Source organism: Podarcis liolepis, assembly GCF_965112155.1.
Source record: "Podarcis liolepis genome assembly, chromosome: 6".
NCBI lineage: Eukaryota > Metazoa > Chordata > Lepidosauria > Squamata > Lacertidae > Podarcis > Podarcis liolepis.
The window spans coordinates 89,867,506-89,884,792 of record NC_139559.1 but is presented as its reverse complement, the minus strand read 5'-3'; the positions used below and the strand labels follow the sequence as shown (position 1 = coordinate 89,884,792).

The 17,287-nt window shown below is 46.8% G+C and overlaps 1 protein-coding gene across 1 annotated transcript in view; it reads right to left on the bottom strand.

The window, feature by feature from the left end:
* The window catches only part of HMCN1 (hemicentin 1), a 330,831-nt gene that overhangs the window by 156,809 nt on the left and 156,735 nt on the right, over positions 1–17,287 (bottom strand). The window contains exons 31-37 of the mRNA XM_083506699.1: positions 13,824–14,102; positions 11,309–11,590; positions 9,009–9,117; positions 5,755–5,924; positions 4,942–5,096; positions 2,387–2,510; positions 266–367 (exon numbers count right to left, since the gene is read on the bottom strand). Of these exons, the coding sequence (XP_083362825.1) occupies positions 266–367; positions 2,387–2,510; positions 4,942–5,096; positions 5,755–5,924; positions 9,009–9,117; positions 11,309–11,590; positions 13,824–14,102 (1,221 nt within the window). The remainder of the gene's footprint in view (positions 1–265; positions 368–2,386; positions 2,511–4,941; positions 5,097–5,754; positions 5,925–9,008; positions 9,118–11,308; positions 11,591–13,823; positions 14,103–17,287) is intronic.

The following is a 17,287-nucleotide window of genomic DNA, read 5'->3' as shown; positions in this document are numbered from 1 at the left end:
TTTAGAGGATGCGGGGAAGGGCGTTTGTTGCACAAATGGACCTTGTTTTGTGCCTGCAACAACTTAGTTGAATCCCACCCAGGACAACACAGATGGGTTTGCAGCACATGAGCTACACAAAACATCTACTGGAAGAGAAATCCCATTATGTTTCATGGAGCTACTTTAGGGTAAGGAGAATCTTGAAATACGGCAACTCTCCTCCCGCTCACCCAATTTATTTATTTTTTTAATTACGAGCAATAACTTCTGAGTGTGTAACTACCTGGCAAAGGATTTCCAGATGCTTTGCACTCCAGCTGTATTGGATTGTTCAAAACCACAGTCTCGTTTATCATCTTTCCTGCATCCTTCAAACTGGGTGGTTCTGGGAAGAAAAGGATGAAAAGATTATCATCTTGGTTGTTCAACCTCACATATATGAAGGCTTTCTTTTGTGCTTATCTAGTTTCCGTAACATTATCAACACACATATATAATGAAAGCTCCAGGCAAAACTCCATGGGGATAGCATTCCACAATTGGGGAGGCAATACATAGAAGGCCTGTTCTCGTGCTGACACCCTCCGGGCCTCATGTAGAAGAGGCACACATATTTCTTAAACCAGAACATGGAGAGACCCAATTGGTTTTTCCCTTCTTCTCTGGGATGTTTCAGGTGTTGTACCTCACACCACACAAACAGAGGGAGCACAGGTCAAGGAATGTAGATGATGTGAGAACGGAAAGGATGTGTGGTATTTATAATTCCCTTCTGCCATCCCTAAGCACATCTGTTCCCATGTCAAGGGAATGCACACGGCAGATAAACTGTTTATTGTTAAAGATACCACTTACGGTAGCTTCTACAGCTCTTGATAGCTACACACACCAACCTAGCACCAGGTCCATGCTCTCTGGAGACCACCAATTTATGTACCTTCCCCCAATGGGCTGTGCACTTGAGACTGGAGACTATGCCTCAATGGGAACGTCCTCTGCTCATCCCTCTTCAGCCCCCTCCTGGTTCTGGGAGACAGTGATGCAGGAGAAGGTGGGGAATTAGCTGTCCCTTCACTTCACTTGCCTGACCTGCCTCCTCTTCTTCCACCCCATCCCGTGCTCCACCCTCCAGCTCTGAAGCTTCCACTGCCTCCGACTCTTGCCTCCTGGATGTTACAGTTCCCTACAAATCACAGGCCCCTCTCCTGAGTTAGTCCCCAGCCTGCCTTCCCCAGTGCACAGTCATCAATGTCCTGGCACCCCATTTGAGGGTATCTGTGGAAGTCACCCCTGGTGACGGGTAAAACTCCCTTGCCGCAATGCTGTGTGCAGAAATCTTCTCATCAAAGCTGGCCCCGAATCACCAGACTCACATGCGACCAATCATTTCCTCCACAAAGCCTCTCCTCCTTCCGGAGGGGAGGGATTGTGAGCGGGAACCGATTCCCGCGCTACGCAGGGGGCGTTCCGGCCCCTGCCCTCCCATTGATGCTGGCGCGCCACGCCTCCCAGAAGGGCGACCAATCAGGTGGCCGCTCAGGGGGCGTGGTTTAGCCGCTCAAATGCGGCCGCGCCAGCTCTTCTCCCCATTCCGCTGCCGTTTTTCTCGCGTCACCCACCCACCACTCCCTTTAGTGCATAGGTGTTCGCTTGACCTTGCTATGGACCTATGGTTGGTCGCCCTGGTTGCCCAGGGAGCCTGGTAGGAGTTTTTTCCAACTGGCAAATTGGCACCAGCCTCTTGGTTTTTTCCGCCTACCTCGTAGCAATCGTCACAACTTTCTCGGTATTTGGCGGTTAGGCATTGGAATGTGTTGTTAGTGTGTGGAAGGGCAAGGTGTGGCTATTGCCTACCCCTTCACTTTTGGGTATTCCGTTAAAGGAATCCGGCGGTCATGGATCCTGTCCGATGCCCTGTGTGGCGGGGGGCCATGGCACGACCCCCGGTGACATCAGGGGAGAGCTTATAGTTGTATTTGCATCAACAGGCTCCCCCTACTGGTGGTTAACCCCCGTCTGACTCACTCCTCTCCGAGTGGGTGGAGTCAATATTTGCTGTTGTCCAATGCCTAAGCCAATACCTCTCACATGCTGTAATCAATAAAGTTGTGGCCTTTTCTTGCCCATTAACCTAATATGCCGTGTCCACGTGTTTTTATTATTCCCAAGCGGGGGACAGGTCCTCAAATCTCAATACTGGGGACTCCTCTGAAAAACGAACGCTTGCAAAGATAACAAGAAGGAAAGGGTGTGTTGTAAAAATGATGGGAGCTGCTAGATGCTATCACAAACACCTAAAACGTTTGCGAAAGAACAAGCGCTGAGCAGGAGCATGTATGTGGAGCATGCATGTGTGGACCTAGCATAACCAGTAGGCTACGTTCCATGTCGGGAAAACCATTACCATACACATGCAGTCGGACATGTTGCTGGGCTTCGCCAGCTGCATTTGTTGCCACACAGGTGTATCTCCCAGCATCTTCCATCAAAGCCCTGGCGATCTGCAGGATGCGTCCGGAGGACTCCAGCTGTTCCAGAACGGAAAAAGAAAAAAACAAGCATCCATAGAGATTTCCAACAGGATATGCATATTATCAGCTCTCCTTCCAAATGACAATTATATTCAGGGTGCTTACTTCTGGATTTTTGGCTTTAAAAATCCAAAATCCTACTGCTAAAATTCCAGTTCAGCAGCTGGAATAAATCATGCATAAAGAATAAATGCAGTTCATTAGCATGCTTGGTCTTAGGCCCGTTATGAGGATAAGGTAAAGGTAAAGGGACCCTGGAAAGGGATGCGGGTGGCGCTGTGGGTAAAACCTCAGTGCCTAGGACTTGCCGATCGTAAGGTCGGCGGTTCGAATCCCCGCGGCAGGGTGAGTTTCCGCCGTTCGGTCCCAGCTCCTGCCCACCTAGCAGTTCGAAAGCACCCCTAAGTGCAAGTAGATAAATAGGGACCACTTTATTGCGGGAAGGTAAACAGTGTTTCCGTGTGTTGCGCTGGTGCTGGCTCGCCAGATGCAGCTTCGTCACGCTGGCCACGTGACCCGGAAGTGTCTTCAGACAGCGCCGGCTCCCGGCCTATAGAGCGAGATGAGCGCGCAACCCTAGAGTCGGTCACAACTGGCTCGTACGGGCAGGGGTACCTTTACCTTTAAAGGGACCCTGGAACATTAGGTCCAGTCGTGACCAACTCTGGGGTTGCGGTGCTCATCTCGCTTTACTGGTACAGCTTCCAGGTCATGTGGCCAGCATGACTAAGCCACTTCTGGAGAACCAGAGCAGTGCACAGAAACGCCATATACCTTCCCGCTGGAGCGGTACCTATTTATCTACTTGCCCTTTGACGTGCTTTCGAACTGCTAGGTTGGGAGGAGCAGGGACCGAGCAACGGGAGCTCACCCTGTCACGGGGATTCGAACTGCCGACCTTCTGATCGGCAAGTCCTAGGCTCTGTGGTTTAACCCACAGCGCCACCCGCGTCCCATTATGAGGATTATCAAAGACAATATTCCACTTGTGATTCTTTCTTCTTCTTATCCACTGTAGAGCTCTGCTTCCCCTCCCTTCATTTCAATTGACCTACAAAAAAAGCCTGGGAGTTTTAAGCTATTGGCACACTGGTACACTGGGAAGCAGGTTTTACGTTTAAATTATAGCAATGAGCAGTAGCAGAGTGTGTGGCACAACAGAGTCGCTCTCTTGCCAATCACATAATCTATTTATTTGGTTTTTCAAATTAACATTTTACGGAGATATATCAAACATAAATCATAAAAACAAGATTCCAAGGACTCTCCTGGACTTCCATCCTCCCCTTTGTGGGTCCTATTGTTAATCCTTTCCTCCTGCATCTTTTATGATAATCCAAATATTTTACCTCTCCACTGTGTCCAAAATTCACCATTAAACTACTAATGTTATTCCAACCCTACTAACGATTTTAACCTTTTACAATGGTCTTTAAGGTAGGTTATAAATTTCCCCCATTCCTTGTTAAAATGTTGGCCTTCCTGATCTCTGACTCTTCCGGTCATTTTAGCCATTTCAGCACAGTCCATCAACTTCATCTGCCATTCTTTTCCGGTAGGGACTTTATCTTGAGTCGCTCTCTTGTCAATGGGGTTCCTGCTACCGTGGCAAGTTCAGGGCTGCACAGAAACACTTCTGGCCAACCTGGCATTCCTGTTAGTGTGCCTGTGAAGTCCCGTGAACCTGCTGCTGCTTTGCCCTGTCTCTGCCCAGGCAGTAACCCTGGTGATGGGCCGATGGCTCCATGGATCTGCCCCACCACATGGGCTGCTACTGTTAATGATGTTCCATTTTTAAGCCCCTGGAAAGGCCAGGAGGTGGGAGGGCAAATGGGAAACTGTGAATCTGAAGGGTCTAAAACACTTGGGCTGATAAAGCAGCACAATATCAGAACAATATAATATTCCCCACCCCCTGCACCATTCTGCTGAAGAATCCCATTAATAATAATAATAATAATAATAATAATAATAATAATAATAATTTCTTATTTGTACCCTGCCCATTTGGCTGAGTTCCCCCAGCCACTCTGGGAGGCTCCCAATCGAGTGTGAAAAACAATACAGCATTAAATATTAAAAACTTCCCTAAGCAGGGCTGCCTTCAGATGTCTTTTAAAAATAAGATAGCTGCCTATTTCCTTGACATCTGACAGGAGGGCGTTCCACAGGGTGGGTGCCACTACCGAGAAGGCCCTCTGTCTGGTTCCCTGTAACTTCGCTTCTCGCAGTGAGGGAACCACCAGAAGGCCCTCGGAGCTGGACCTCAGTGTCCGGGCTGAACGATGAGGGTGTAACTCAAAAGTTTATACGTTCCTGCACCATCAAAATTATGTGCAACCACCTTCCTCGTCGGGTGCCTCTGTTCTCCTGGAAACTGGCGTGGCAATCATTTAATGCTGTGGATTACTGAAATCGTGATACGTACCCGGATATTTGCTCTCGCTGTATTTACAGGCCGACTGTCTTTCAACCAAGTGATTGAAGGGATGGGTATGCCATTGGCAATGCACTGCAAGGTTACTGGTTTGTGTATCACTACAGATCTCTCAGGGAGCCCAGTCGATTTTATTGTTGGAGGAACTACAAAAAAATCAACACAGAGTGTTATGCAGGAGCAACACAATCCAGCTGCTATAAACCTGCGCAGTAAGACAGTAGGAAAGGATCTCTTTCAAATTCTTACAGTATGTTAAAACATTCAGCTACCACTGAAAATGGCAGTTGGTTATTTAATTCCCCTGCTAAAAAGGTGTTGATTCTCACCATCCCATTCCATAAGATCTAGAGCAAGACTTGGAGCAAGACAGGTAAACAAAGACTGCTACAAAAGTGAATGCTTTCCCCTGTACAGTGGTACCTCAGGTTAAGTATTTAATTCATTCCGGAGGTCCGTTCTTAACCTGAAACTGTTCTTAACCTGAAGCACCACTTTAGCTAATGGGGACTCCTGCTGCTGCTGTGCCGCCGGAGCCCAATTTCTGTTCTTATCCTGAAGCAAAGTTCTTAACCTGAAGCACTATTTCTGGGTTAGCGTATGTAACCTGAAGCATATGTAACCTGAGGTACCACTGTACTTCTTTTGTGATCAGCATAAGGCAATTTAGAATCCTGAAATTCTAGTGCTATACATTGAGCGAAACCGCAACGCATTTAAGGCTGTTAGAAAAGGAAATATATTCAGAGACATTCCCTCTCCCCACCCCCACACCCAATTTTCTTTCCTGGAGAAACAACGCACCATGAACCGTCACATCAAATTCCTTTTTGTTCTCGCCTGCCTTGTTTGTTGCTACGCACTGGTAATGGCCAGTATCCGAGACTTCAGTCCGCGAGATGAGAAGCTTGCGTCCGTTTAGTAAGATCTTATATCCGATTCCCCCTTCGATAGGCTGGCCATTTTTCAACCACCTGGTGGATTAAAAAGCAGGTCTCATTTGTATAAGCTAGGGGATCGTAAGATACCTGCGAAAGTATTCACAAACTAACACAGACACATTCAGAGTCTGACACTTCGCCCAGCGAACTACTGTGGATTGTGTTTGTTCAGGTCTCCCAACCCTCCAGCTGCCTAAGAGAATACAGTGGTACCTCGGGTTAAGTACTTAATTCGTTCCCGAAGTCCGTACTTAACTGTTCTTAACCTGAAGCACCACTTTAGCTAATGGGGCCTCCTGCTGCTGCTGCGCCACCACAGCACTATTTCTGTTCTTATCCTGAAGCAAAGTTCTTAACCTGAAGCACTATTTCTGCGTTAGCGGAGTGTGTAACCTGAAGTGTATGTAACCTGAAGCGTATGTAACCCGAGGTACCACTGTATGGGCACGCTACCTCCGTCTTTGAGACTAGCAAATAATAATAATAATAATAATAATAATAATAATAATAATAATAATAATAATAACAATTTATTTATATCCCTGAGTGCTCACTGAAAGGACAGATTGTGAAGCTGAGGCTCCAATACTTTGGCCACCTCATGAGAAGAGAAGACTCCCTGGAAAAGACCCTGATGTTGGGAAAGATGGAGGGCACAAGGAGAAGGGGCGACAGAGGATGAGATGGTTGGACAGTGTTCTCGAAGCTACCAGCATGAGTTTGACTAAACTGCAGGAGGCAGTGGAAGACAGAAGTGCCTGGTGTGCTCTGGTCCATGGGGTCACGAAGAGTCGGACACGACTAAACAACAACAACAACAAATTTATATCCCGCCCTCCCCAGCCGAAGCTGGGCTCAGAGCGGCTAACAACAGTAAAGTAATACAGCATTCTAAAATGAATTCATTATAAAATCAGTTGAAATCAAATTAATGGCAACCATTGGGCTACAGTTCTGTGAAGAATTTCTGCATTGACCAAGCCTGTAGAAGTGGAAGGAGTCTGCTCTCTGACTTGCCCAGTGAACTCCAAGCTCTGGGTTCCAGATTTCCCAAGTTCTCCAGCTTCCATCTTGGCCACTGACCTCAAATACCCTGAACTAGAGAGAATGCTCTCCATTTCGAAATGTATATATGGCCATCCACAGTACGGGTTTGATCTTGATGTGCACATCTATGAGCTTCTCTTCCTTACCCTAACACAAGGTAAAGCATGGGAAACCGTTACATTCATGGGAAACCAGGAACAGAGAAAAAGAAGAAAACTGGATTCTTGTCGGAAGGTAAACAATGGAAGGGAAGAAAACAGTGAGTGGACACTGGAATCTTGGGAATGAATGATACTCACTGTATTCTGAAGGTTCAATGTGAACCACATCGGTAGAACATAAGACTCTTAATTGCAGGGTTGTGGATTCGAGTCCTACATTGGGCACAAAGATTCCTGTATTGCAGGGGGTTGGACTAGATGACCCTCGTGGTCTCTTCCAACTCTTCCATTCTATGATTCTATGACATTCGTGCCCAAAGAGCCATTCCCAATGGTCCCTGAAACATTCCATAAGTAATTGGCACCTGACCAAAGACTCCACAGACCTCTGCCTCATGGTTATAGACAAAACAATGCTTTGGATTAGCAAATAATCCAGAGACATCACCTTGCCAACAAAGGTCCGTATAGTAAAAGCTATGGTTTTCCCAGTAGTGATGTATGGAAGTGAGAGCTGGACCATCAAGAAGGCTGATTGCCAAAGAATTGATGCTTTTGAATTATGGTGCTGGAGGAGACTCTTGAGAGTCCCATGGACTGCAAGAAGATCAAGCCTATTCATTCAAGGAAATCAGCCCTGAGTGCTCACTGGAAGGACAGATCCTGAAGCTGAGGCTCCAAGACTTTGGCCACCTCATGAGAAGAGAAGACTCCCTGGAAAAGACCCTGATGTTGGGAAAGATGGGGGGCACAAGGAGAAGGGGACGACAGAGGACGAGATGGTTGGGTAGTGTTCTCGAAGCTACCAGCATGAGTTTGACCAAACTGCGGGAGGCAGTGGAAGACAGGAGTGCCTGGCGTGCTCTGGTCCAGGGGGTCACGAAGAGTCAGACACGACTAAACAACTAAACAACAACAACAAGGCTTTGTTTCGTTTTCTTTCTGCATGTTAACCCTAATCTCTCTTTCACCTGTTTGCTTTCTAGGCCATGAAAAAAATGACGGGGGTGGGAACTAGGAATGAAAGATCAAACTTTTTAAAAAGCAGAGGTGCCCAAGATATTCTCCAGCTTCACAAAAGCTAGAAAAATGTCCTGGCAGCCAAAAGAAACAACAGAGCAACTACAGAAAACATGGCATCCTAGATAATCTGAGGTTTTAGGAGTCTAAGGATCTGAGACTTGACTCCTGAAATTATGGGTGGATAGATTTATCTTAGCCAGCCCAGTTGTGCACAAAATGAGTAATCATATTTTTCGCTCTATAGGATGCACTTTTTCCCCTCCAAAAATGAAGGGGAAATGTGTGTGCATCCTATGGAGCGAATGCAGGCTCCTTGGCTTCAGCGATAGAAACAGGAAGCCTTCAAAGCGCAGAGGGAGCACTCCCCCCGCACTGTGAAGGCTTGCGGATAGCAGCCTGAAGCCTGAAGCCCGGGGAGCGTAGCGCCAACTCCCGCTGCACTCCCCAAACTTCAGACAGCTATCCGCAAGCCTTCAGAGTGCGCCTCCAGCCCCGCAAGCTCCCGGACCTGTTCTGGGGGCTGGGGTCAGGGGAAGCTCAGGCTTCCCCTGCCCCAGCCCCGCGGCTAAAAACAAAGCCAAGAGAGCGAGCGGGATCCATCCCGCTGGCTGTCTTGGCTTCTTTGCTCTTTGGGGCTCAAGGGGGGGGGATAATTTTTTCCCCCTTTATTTCTCCCCCTAAAAACTAGGTGTGCCCTATAGTCCGGTGCGCCCTATGGAGCGAAAAATATGGTAATAAAGTTCTTCTACTTCTTTTTCTAGAACTTTGTTAACCTTTGCTAAACTACTTCATTTTCTTTGCACTTCCAACCAAAATCTGACACAAGTCATGGATTTCTTTTCCTGTTCTTTTGTCTCTCTTTTTGCATTGAACAACAGCTTCTTACGTGATTGTTGGCGGAGGCGTTCCTGTTACCGGGCAGTCCAGCTCCAGGGAGCTGTGGAGAATCACAATATAATCTGTAGATTCATTCTCCCCTTCCATACTTGGTGGCACTGGAAAGACAGCAAACCCAGAGGCACAAATAAGATTACTGTCAGAATTTTAAAAAGCAAATGATTTAAAATGCTATTTCATGGTCCGTCCTTTCTTGGACGATTCAAAATTTCATTGGACAAGAGATGGTTTAGAGCTTATACTTTTTGCAGCAATTTATTTACAGGTTGAACTGCTAGCACAGAAGCATAAAAATCAGCACAAACTTCCAAGCAGCATCAGTCCACCAATGCCAAACATTGCAAGTGGTGCATAGTGATGTAATGAAACATGCCACTGAACTTTAGACAACAAAACCATTGTTAAATGAAGGTTTGGTTTAAAGAAACATGTTAATGAGGAGTTGCTAAATCTCCCAGTACTGTCTATTGTTCCCCATCAACAACAAAATCCATATGTCACACAAACGGAGAGGAACAGTCCATTACAAATTTAATATAGAGCCTATATAGGTAAAGGTAAAGGACCCCTGGACGGTTAAGTCCAGTCAAAGGCAACTATGGGGTTGCGGCGCTCATTTTGCTTTCAGGCCGAGGGAGCTGGCATTTGTCCACAGACAGCTTTCCAGGTCATGTGGCCAGCAGGACTAAACTGCTTCTGGTGCAACGGGACACCATGATGGAAACCAGAGTACATGGAAACGCCATTTACCTTCTTGCCAGAGCGGTACCAATCCATCTCCTTGCACTGGCGTGCTTTCGAACTGCTAGGTTGGCAGGAGCTGGGACAGAGCAACGGGAGCTCACCCTGTTGTGCGGATTCGAACTGCCAACCTTCTGATCGGCAAGCCCAAGAGGGGTAGGTTCGTGGGTATGGCAGAAGGAGATAGGATCTGCCCATGTGATGCCCACCTGGTGGAAACTCTAGCTCACATGGCCCTTAAATGTAAAAGGTATGATGATCTCCGCAAACAATTTTTAGACCATCTATGTATTCCAACATGGAAACCAGACACTGAGGTTATACGCTTCTTATTACAGGGGAGAGACCAAGAGCTCACCAAGACAGAGCTAAGTTCCTCTATTTGATTTTTTGTCGCCGATGTACACTACAGGATCCTGCCCTTGCTGGAGACCCAAAAAGATGAAATACAGTGGTGCCCCAGAAGACGAATGCCTCGCAACACGGAAAAATCGCTAGACGAAAGAGTTTTCCGTTTTGGAGGTACTTCGCAAAACGAATCTCCTATGGGCTTGCTTCGCAAGACGACAATGTCTTGCAAGTTCCTGCGGGGTTTTTTTTTCCTCCCCCCCTTTTTCTAAGCCGCTTATCAGCTGATCCGATCAGCAGATAAGCCGCTAAAAGCAGCTAAAAGCCGCCAATAGCGCTAATAGCGCTAAGCCGCTTATCAGCGGATCCGATCAGCAGCTAAGCCGCTAAAAGCCGCTAATAGCCCTAAGCTGCTTATCAGCTGATCCGATCAGCAGATAAGCCGCTAAAAGCCTCTAAAAACCGCTAATAGCGCTAATCCGCTAATCCTTCAATGGGCTTGCTTCGCAAGATGAAAAAAACCGCTAGACGAAGAGAATCACAGAACGGATTCTTTTCGTCTTGCGAGGCACCACTGTAGATTGCTCGCCTCTTCTTCCCTTTGGCAAATGACTGTACTGTTGAAATGGCGACAAGATCGCACTGGCCTATTTATTCTCAATGTTTGTATGTGATGCCAATAAAGGTTTGATGATGATGATGGTTCCCTCACTGCAAGAAGTGAGGTTACAGGGAACCAGGCAGAGGGCCTTCTCGGTAGTGGCGCCTGTCCTGTGGAACGCCCTCCCACCAGATGTCAAAGAAATAAACAACTATCCGACTTTTAGATGAAGGCAGCCCTGTTTAAGGAAGTTTTTAACGTTTTATGTTTTATCGTGTTTTTAATATTCCATTAGCAGCTGCCCAGAGTGGCTGGGGAGGTCGGGCCAGATGGGCGGGATATAAGTAATAAATAATAGTAATAATAATAAATCACATAAAGAAAATAAAAAAACAGTCCTATCCTGGTGCCATCCAGATGTTTTGGATCACAACTTTCATTATCCCTGACCATTTGCTACACTGGCTGAGGCTTACGGAAGCTGGACACCAACATCTGGAAAACAGCAGGTTGGGGAAGGTTGACGTAAGTGAAACTTGTGGAAATACCTGTTTGACAGCGCAGGTTAAATAAAAAGCTTAATTTCTGTTTTTACACACCTAGGATTTCCACATCATATTTGATTTCCTTCTCTCCTGCGATGCTGGTAGCCACACAGACATACTGGCCATCATCAGCCTCTCCAGCATTCATGATTTCCAGCTTCCTTCCACCAGACACAATGTGCAGGTTGTCGCTGGCTTTCACAGGAACCCCATCCTTCAGCCAAGTCAACAGGGGAGGTGGGTTGCCAGCAGCATTGCACTCCAGCACCAGGGAACTGCCAGAAACCACCTGCTTGTTCTGGATTACTTCTGAGTCGCCCTCAATAACTGGAGGAACTGGAAGGAAATGGAGAGGAAAAGGGTGACCACTCAAAAATCCAAGCCATTATTTTCTGTGACCACTCAGAAATCCAAGGCACTATCAAATCAACTGGTTTGGTTTAAAGGTAACTCAGTCTGCAAAGGAATTATCTTGTATGGCAAAACCATGGTTAACAAGAGGCATTTCAACCCGGACAGTATTTTCAGGCTGGTCAATGCCACAAAGTGCCGTATTTTTTGCTCCATAAGACGCACCTTTTTCCTCCTAAAAAGTAAGGGGAAATGTCTGTGAGTCTTATGGAGCGAATGCATGGTCCCTGGAGCCGAATTGCCCAGGGGCAAAAAGCAGATCATGCTTTTTAAAAAAAGAAAGAAAGAGGGAAGTGGGTGTTGAAACAAAGCCGCTGAGCAGCTGATCAGCAAGCGATCAGGAGGGGAGATAAGGGACTCTAGCGATAAAGGAGGCTGCCTGGGAGGAGGGAGGTAAAGGCAGCGAACTTGCAAGGAGAGGAGACAGGAAGATTAAAGCAATGAGGAGAGAAATTAGAAGAAAAGGAGGAGCAAAAAACTGCTCCAGCTAAGGAAAAGATACTAAGGCAAACAATAGGGAAGGGGGTGTTGAAACAAAGCCGCTGAGCAGCTGATCGGCAAGGGATCGGGAGGGAGATAAGGGACTCTAGAGATAAAGGAGGCTGCCTGGGAGGGGGGAGGTAAAAGCACATGGATCCTCAGGATTTTTGCTTTGGGTCACCCAAATTCACCATCAGAGCACAGAGCATGTCCATGGCTACAGCCTGCACCAAAAAAAACACACATCCATTGTTTTGTGGCAATGGCGCAAAAACGTGGTTACAAAGCACAGGTCCACATGGATCCTCAGGATTTTTGCATTGGGCTACCCCAAACTCACCGTCAAATCGCATATCATGTCTGTGGCCACAGCATGAAGCACAAAAATAATACATCCACTGTTTCTTGTTTTCCTCCTCTAAAAACTAGGTGCGTCTTATGGTCAGGTGTGTCTTATAGAGCGAAAAATACGGTAAGTGAGGACACCCATTGGTTAAACTGGCTTTTTGTAGGGAAAGCCATTTTTTTAATTCAAAGCTGTCATATGTTGCTGGATTTTCTCATGACAAGCAAAATAAGTAATTTCCAGTGAGAAAGCTCAACAGCTGAATCACTCTGAGCTGCTTCTCGACTTGTGACTTTCCCCTGAATAATGCCTGGGGGTAGTGATTGTTGATCGGCAGTCTCAACATTGTGGTGGACCTATAATGTGTAAGAACTGGGTTGTCGCCAAATTAAAACATAAGAACTCATTAAGAGCCCACTGGGTCGGACCAGAGGCCTATTTCCTCAAACACCATCCCACCCTCATGGTGGTCAACCAGATGGGTTAGAGAACCCCATAAACAGAACCTCTGGACAGCACCACTTGTGTTCCCCAGCAACTGATACCTACTGCTTCTGTGATACCAGAGGTAATATATACCTGTATCACTGAAGGAGCGTATCCACCCACACTGAGGTCCGGCTCTGAGGGCCTTCTGGCAGTTCCCTCACTGCGAGAAGTGATGTTACAGGGAACCAGGTACAGGGCCTTCTCGGTAGTGGTGCCCGCCCTGTGGAATGCCCTCCCATCCGATGTCAAGGAAATAAACAACTCTCTGACTTTTAGAAGACATCTGAAGGCAACCCTGTTTAGGAAAGTATTGTTTGATGTTTTATGGTGTTTTTAATATTCTGTTGGGAGCAGCCCAGAGTGGCTGGGTTTTATTTATTTATTTATATTATTAAGCCATCATGATGGCTAGCAGCCACTGATATCCTTATCCTCCATGGGTTTGCCTTTATAAAAAGGGAATGCATCTAAAGCACAACATGGGTGAGGAGGGAGGAGATGGAGCCACCCACTGGTGTTCCTTGAGACTAGATGTAATCTGCACCGGGAGAAAACTAACCTAGGAGGAGAAGTTTCAGAGGGGATGTGCAGGCAGGGAATGGGGCAGGATCCAGCTCCCCCCACCTCTCCTTATCACCCATATTATGCTTAAAATAAGTCTGCCACCCTCTAAAGCTTTCTATATCAATTTGGCTCAACCCTCAACCAACTGAAAACCTAAGAGCAGTCAATAACAAGCCAAGAAGAGTCAAGGGAAGGCCCAGATCGGCTGGACAGATCAAATTCCAGTTTTCTGACTGCACGCTGAACAAATAAGTGTGTTCTTTCTCGTCTCCTTCCTACCGTAGACATCCACTAGGAATGTTTTTTCAGCAGTCCCAGCTACGTTGGTTGCCTGGCAGCTGTACTTTGCAGAGTCAGAAACTTGCGCCCGAGGAATCTGAAGGAATTGCCCCCTGTCCAGGTAAAGAGCTTCTGGGCTCGACGCAATAGGGCGCCCATCTTTATACCACGTTATGGTAGGAGCTGGGATTCCTCTTGTCTCGCATTCCAGCTTTAGCACACTGTTCAGCAACGTTGACACTTCAGTGGTAATGTTTCCGCCTTTGATTGCAGGTGGGACTGTTTTCAGGGAAGGAAAAGGGGGAGAAAAACAGTAAAAATCAAGATGGAAAGAAGAGGAAGAGTCTTAGAACACAAAGGAGGCCAGAGCTTAATTATGACTTGGTTTCTAAAGGGCTTTCAGTGGACAAATTGTTTTTCCCCACCCCACAACAGCAAAAACAAACCAAAAAACAGGGTGATGTAGTTTCCTCCACCCGCCATCTGTAGCAGCAGCATCTGGGAACAGATTCACCACAATAGTTTTTGTTGGTTAAACAGGCTCCTAATGGGAGAAACTAGCAAGAGACAAGAAAAATCTAATTGGAACCGTCTTCAAAATATAAACTCAGATATGCACTGTTTGTGAACACTCTTATTTGCTCATTGTGTTAAGGGTTGAAACAAGGTTTAGACTAAAGCATGGCATACACTTCAAAATATATAAACTGTTAACTATTACAAAATATAATCCACTATTGCAAAGTACTTAAAGCATCTCACAGTCAATAAATGGGGGTTCCTTTGATGTTTAGATAGCAGCCTGTTTAATAACTTTGAATTTGCTTTCAAACCTACGTTGAGCGTTTCTCTGAATTGCATAGCGCTAATGTCTGTCATAAGGGACGCAGGTGGCGCTGTGGGTTAAACCACAGAGCCTAGGACTTGCCGATCAGAAGGTCGGCGGTTCGAATGCCCGTGACGGGGTGAGCTCCCGTTCCTCGGTCCCAGCTCCTGCCAACCTAGCAGTTCGAAAGCACGACAAAGTGCAAGTAGATAAATAGGTACCACTCCGGCAGGAAGGTAAAGGGCGTTTCTGTGTGGTGTTCTGGTTCGCCAGAAGCGGCTTAGTCATGCTGGCCACATGACCCGGAAGCTGTACACCGGCTCCCTCGGCCAATAAAGCAAGATGAGTGCCACAACCCTAATGGTCAGGGGTCCCTTTACCTTTTTAATGTCTGTCATATCCTACAAGATTCCTTCCCAAAGGCCCTTTGATCCATGTTTGGGTGTGTGAGAGAAAAACAAAAGGAGAAAACATATCCCAAATATTTTAAAGATACTGCATGCACATTCAGGACAGAGGTTCTTGCACATTATCCTGGTGAAGCCATCTGCCCAAACACAGCAGATGCCTTCCTGGGCATACAGGCACCGTTCCATTTTATTTCGCCCTGGGTAAAAGAATGGTGAAAAGGGAGCTTGCTGAACCATGTGGATCCTGCAGCCTAATTCAAACAGAGGAGGGTTCCGGAGTTGAAGAAAAATGTAAATCAATAATAAAATGAACGGATTGCTTCACTGACACTCAGCCAGCCATTGTCAAGTCAGCTCAGCACATCAAAAAAGCAAAATAATATGGGGCTCAGATTGGCTAAGGAGAGCCTTAAGTTTCACCCTAGACACCCTTTCTGCCTTCCCTCAGGAGACCCGACTCATATTTGAGAACCACAAGTAACACTTCAACACTGCGCTGGTTTCAGCATTCCTTGAAACCCAGAATAATTCCCCGTCCTCTGGAGGCAACAGCTTGTGTGGATTCCTAGCCAAAAACAATGTATGTAAACTAATCATTTGCAGATGCTCCTGCGAGACACTGCGAGCGACATCCACTGCGCGCACAAGCCAAACCCTCAATGAGTAGCTTGACTGCTGGCGGAGGTAATGTTTGCCTGCCAATGTAAGCCCCGCGCTGCCAAACAAGTCGGTTGATTGCAACCTGCCAACACCCCAGGTTCCAAGATATCATTCAAAATGGCACTTTAAAGATGCGAAAGGCCTAATAAAACAAACCCTGCTGGGGCAGGGGTGTTGCATGAATGACGGGTGACCTCCCGTCTAAGATCTCTTCAGGCAAACATTTTCCCACCTGTTACAAAACGGGCTCATCTGACCTGTCCATCATTTTGATGCCAGTATCTGCACCTAAGGAGATACTGGGGCAGAGGTTCTCAACCTGTGGGTCCCCAGATGTTGTTGGACTACAACTCCCATCATCCCTGAGCTCTGGCCTTGCTAGCTAGGGGTGATGGGAGTTGTAGTTCAACAACATCTGGGGACCCACAGGTTGAGAAAGGCTGTCCCGGGGTCTCTTTGAACCTGTTATCAACACAGACAGACAGACAGGATTGATTTAGTTTCTACGCAAAGAGGAGCCCTGCACTGCGCCAGATCCAGAGATATGGGAGGAATTTGGCTCCGTTTGCATTTTAATGTGAACCTGTTAGGAAAACATTCTTTAAGAAACAGATAAAAGTTCCTGGAAGCTTTAAAGAGGGTTCCAGAATTTTCTTTAGTGTGTAGGTGTGGTACTCTAGGCTTGATTGGTGTCAGCCAGAGGTGCAAATAAAGGGAGGAAGTTGCAGGCTGCAATTTCCGCACAAGGAAAGCACACACACACACACACACTGTCAGCACGCACACTGACAAGTTTGGAAGTAAGACAACGTGTGCTGCCGATACTGATTTTTGCTGTGTCAGGATTGTTAATTACTGGACTGAGATTATAACGTGCTGGAGAGATAAAGAAGGAATGTAAATGACTTGTACAGTGGTGCCTCGCAAGACGAAAAGAATCCGTTCTGTGATTCTCTTCGTCTAGCGTTTCTTTTCGTCTTGCGAAGCAAGCCCATTGAAGGATTAGCGGATTAGCGCTATTAGCGGCTTTTAGCGGCTTATCTGCTAATCGGATCAGCTGATAAGCGGCTTAATGGCTTAGAAAAAAGAGGGGGAGGGGGGAAAAACCAGCAGGAACTCGCAAGACATTGTCGTCTTGCGAAGCAAGACCATAGGAGATTCGTTTTGCGAAGCACCTCCAAAACGGAAAACTCTTTCGTCTAGCGAGTTTTCCGTCTTGCGAGGCATTCGTCTTGCGGGGCACCACTGTATATCATAGTAACAGAAATGCTTGTGCAACCAGTCAAGCAATAAAGAAGCTCTTGACTGTGAGTTTGAGTATGACTCCTGTTCTTGTCCTCTGCCTCCGGGGAAAACTCTGCTACAACCAGCAAGAAGTGGTTTTACCGAGGTGCCACCACACAAGAAGGAAGCGCAGCAGAAGTGTGTGGGCGGTAACCTCTAGTAGAACCAGCCCCATATCCCATCATCCCTGACCACTGGTCCTGTTAGCTAGGGATGATGATGGGAGTTGTAGTCCCAAAACACCTGGAGGGCCGAGTTTGCCTATGCCTGGGCTACAACATGAA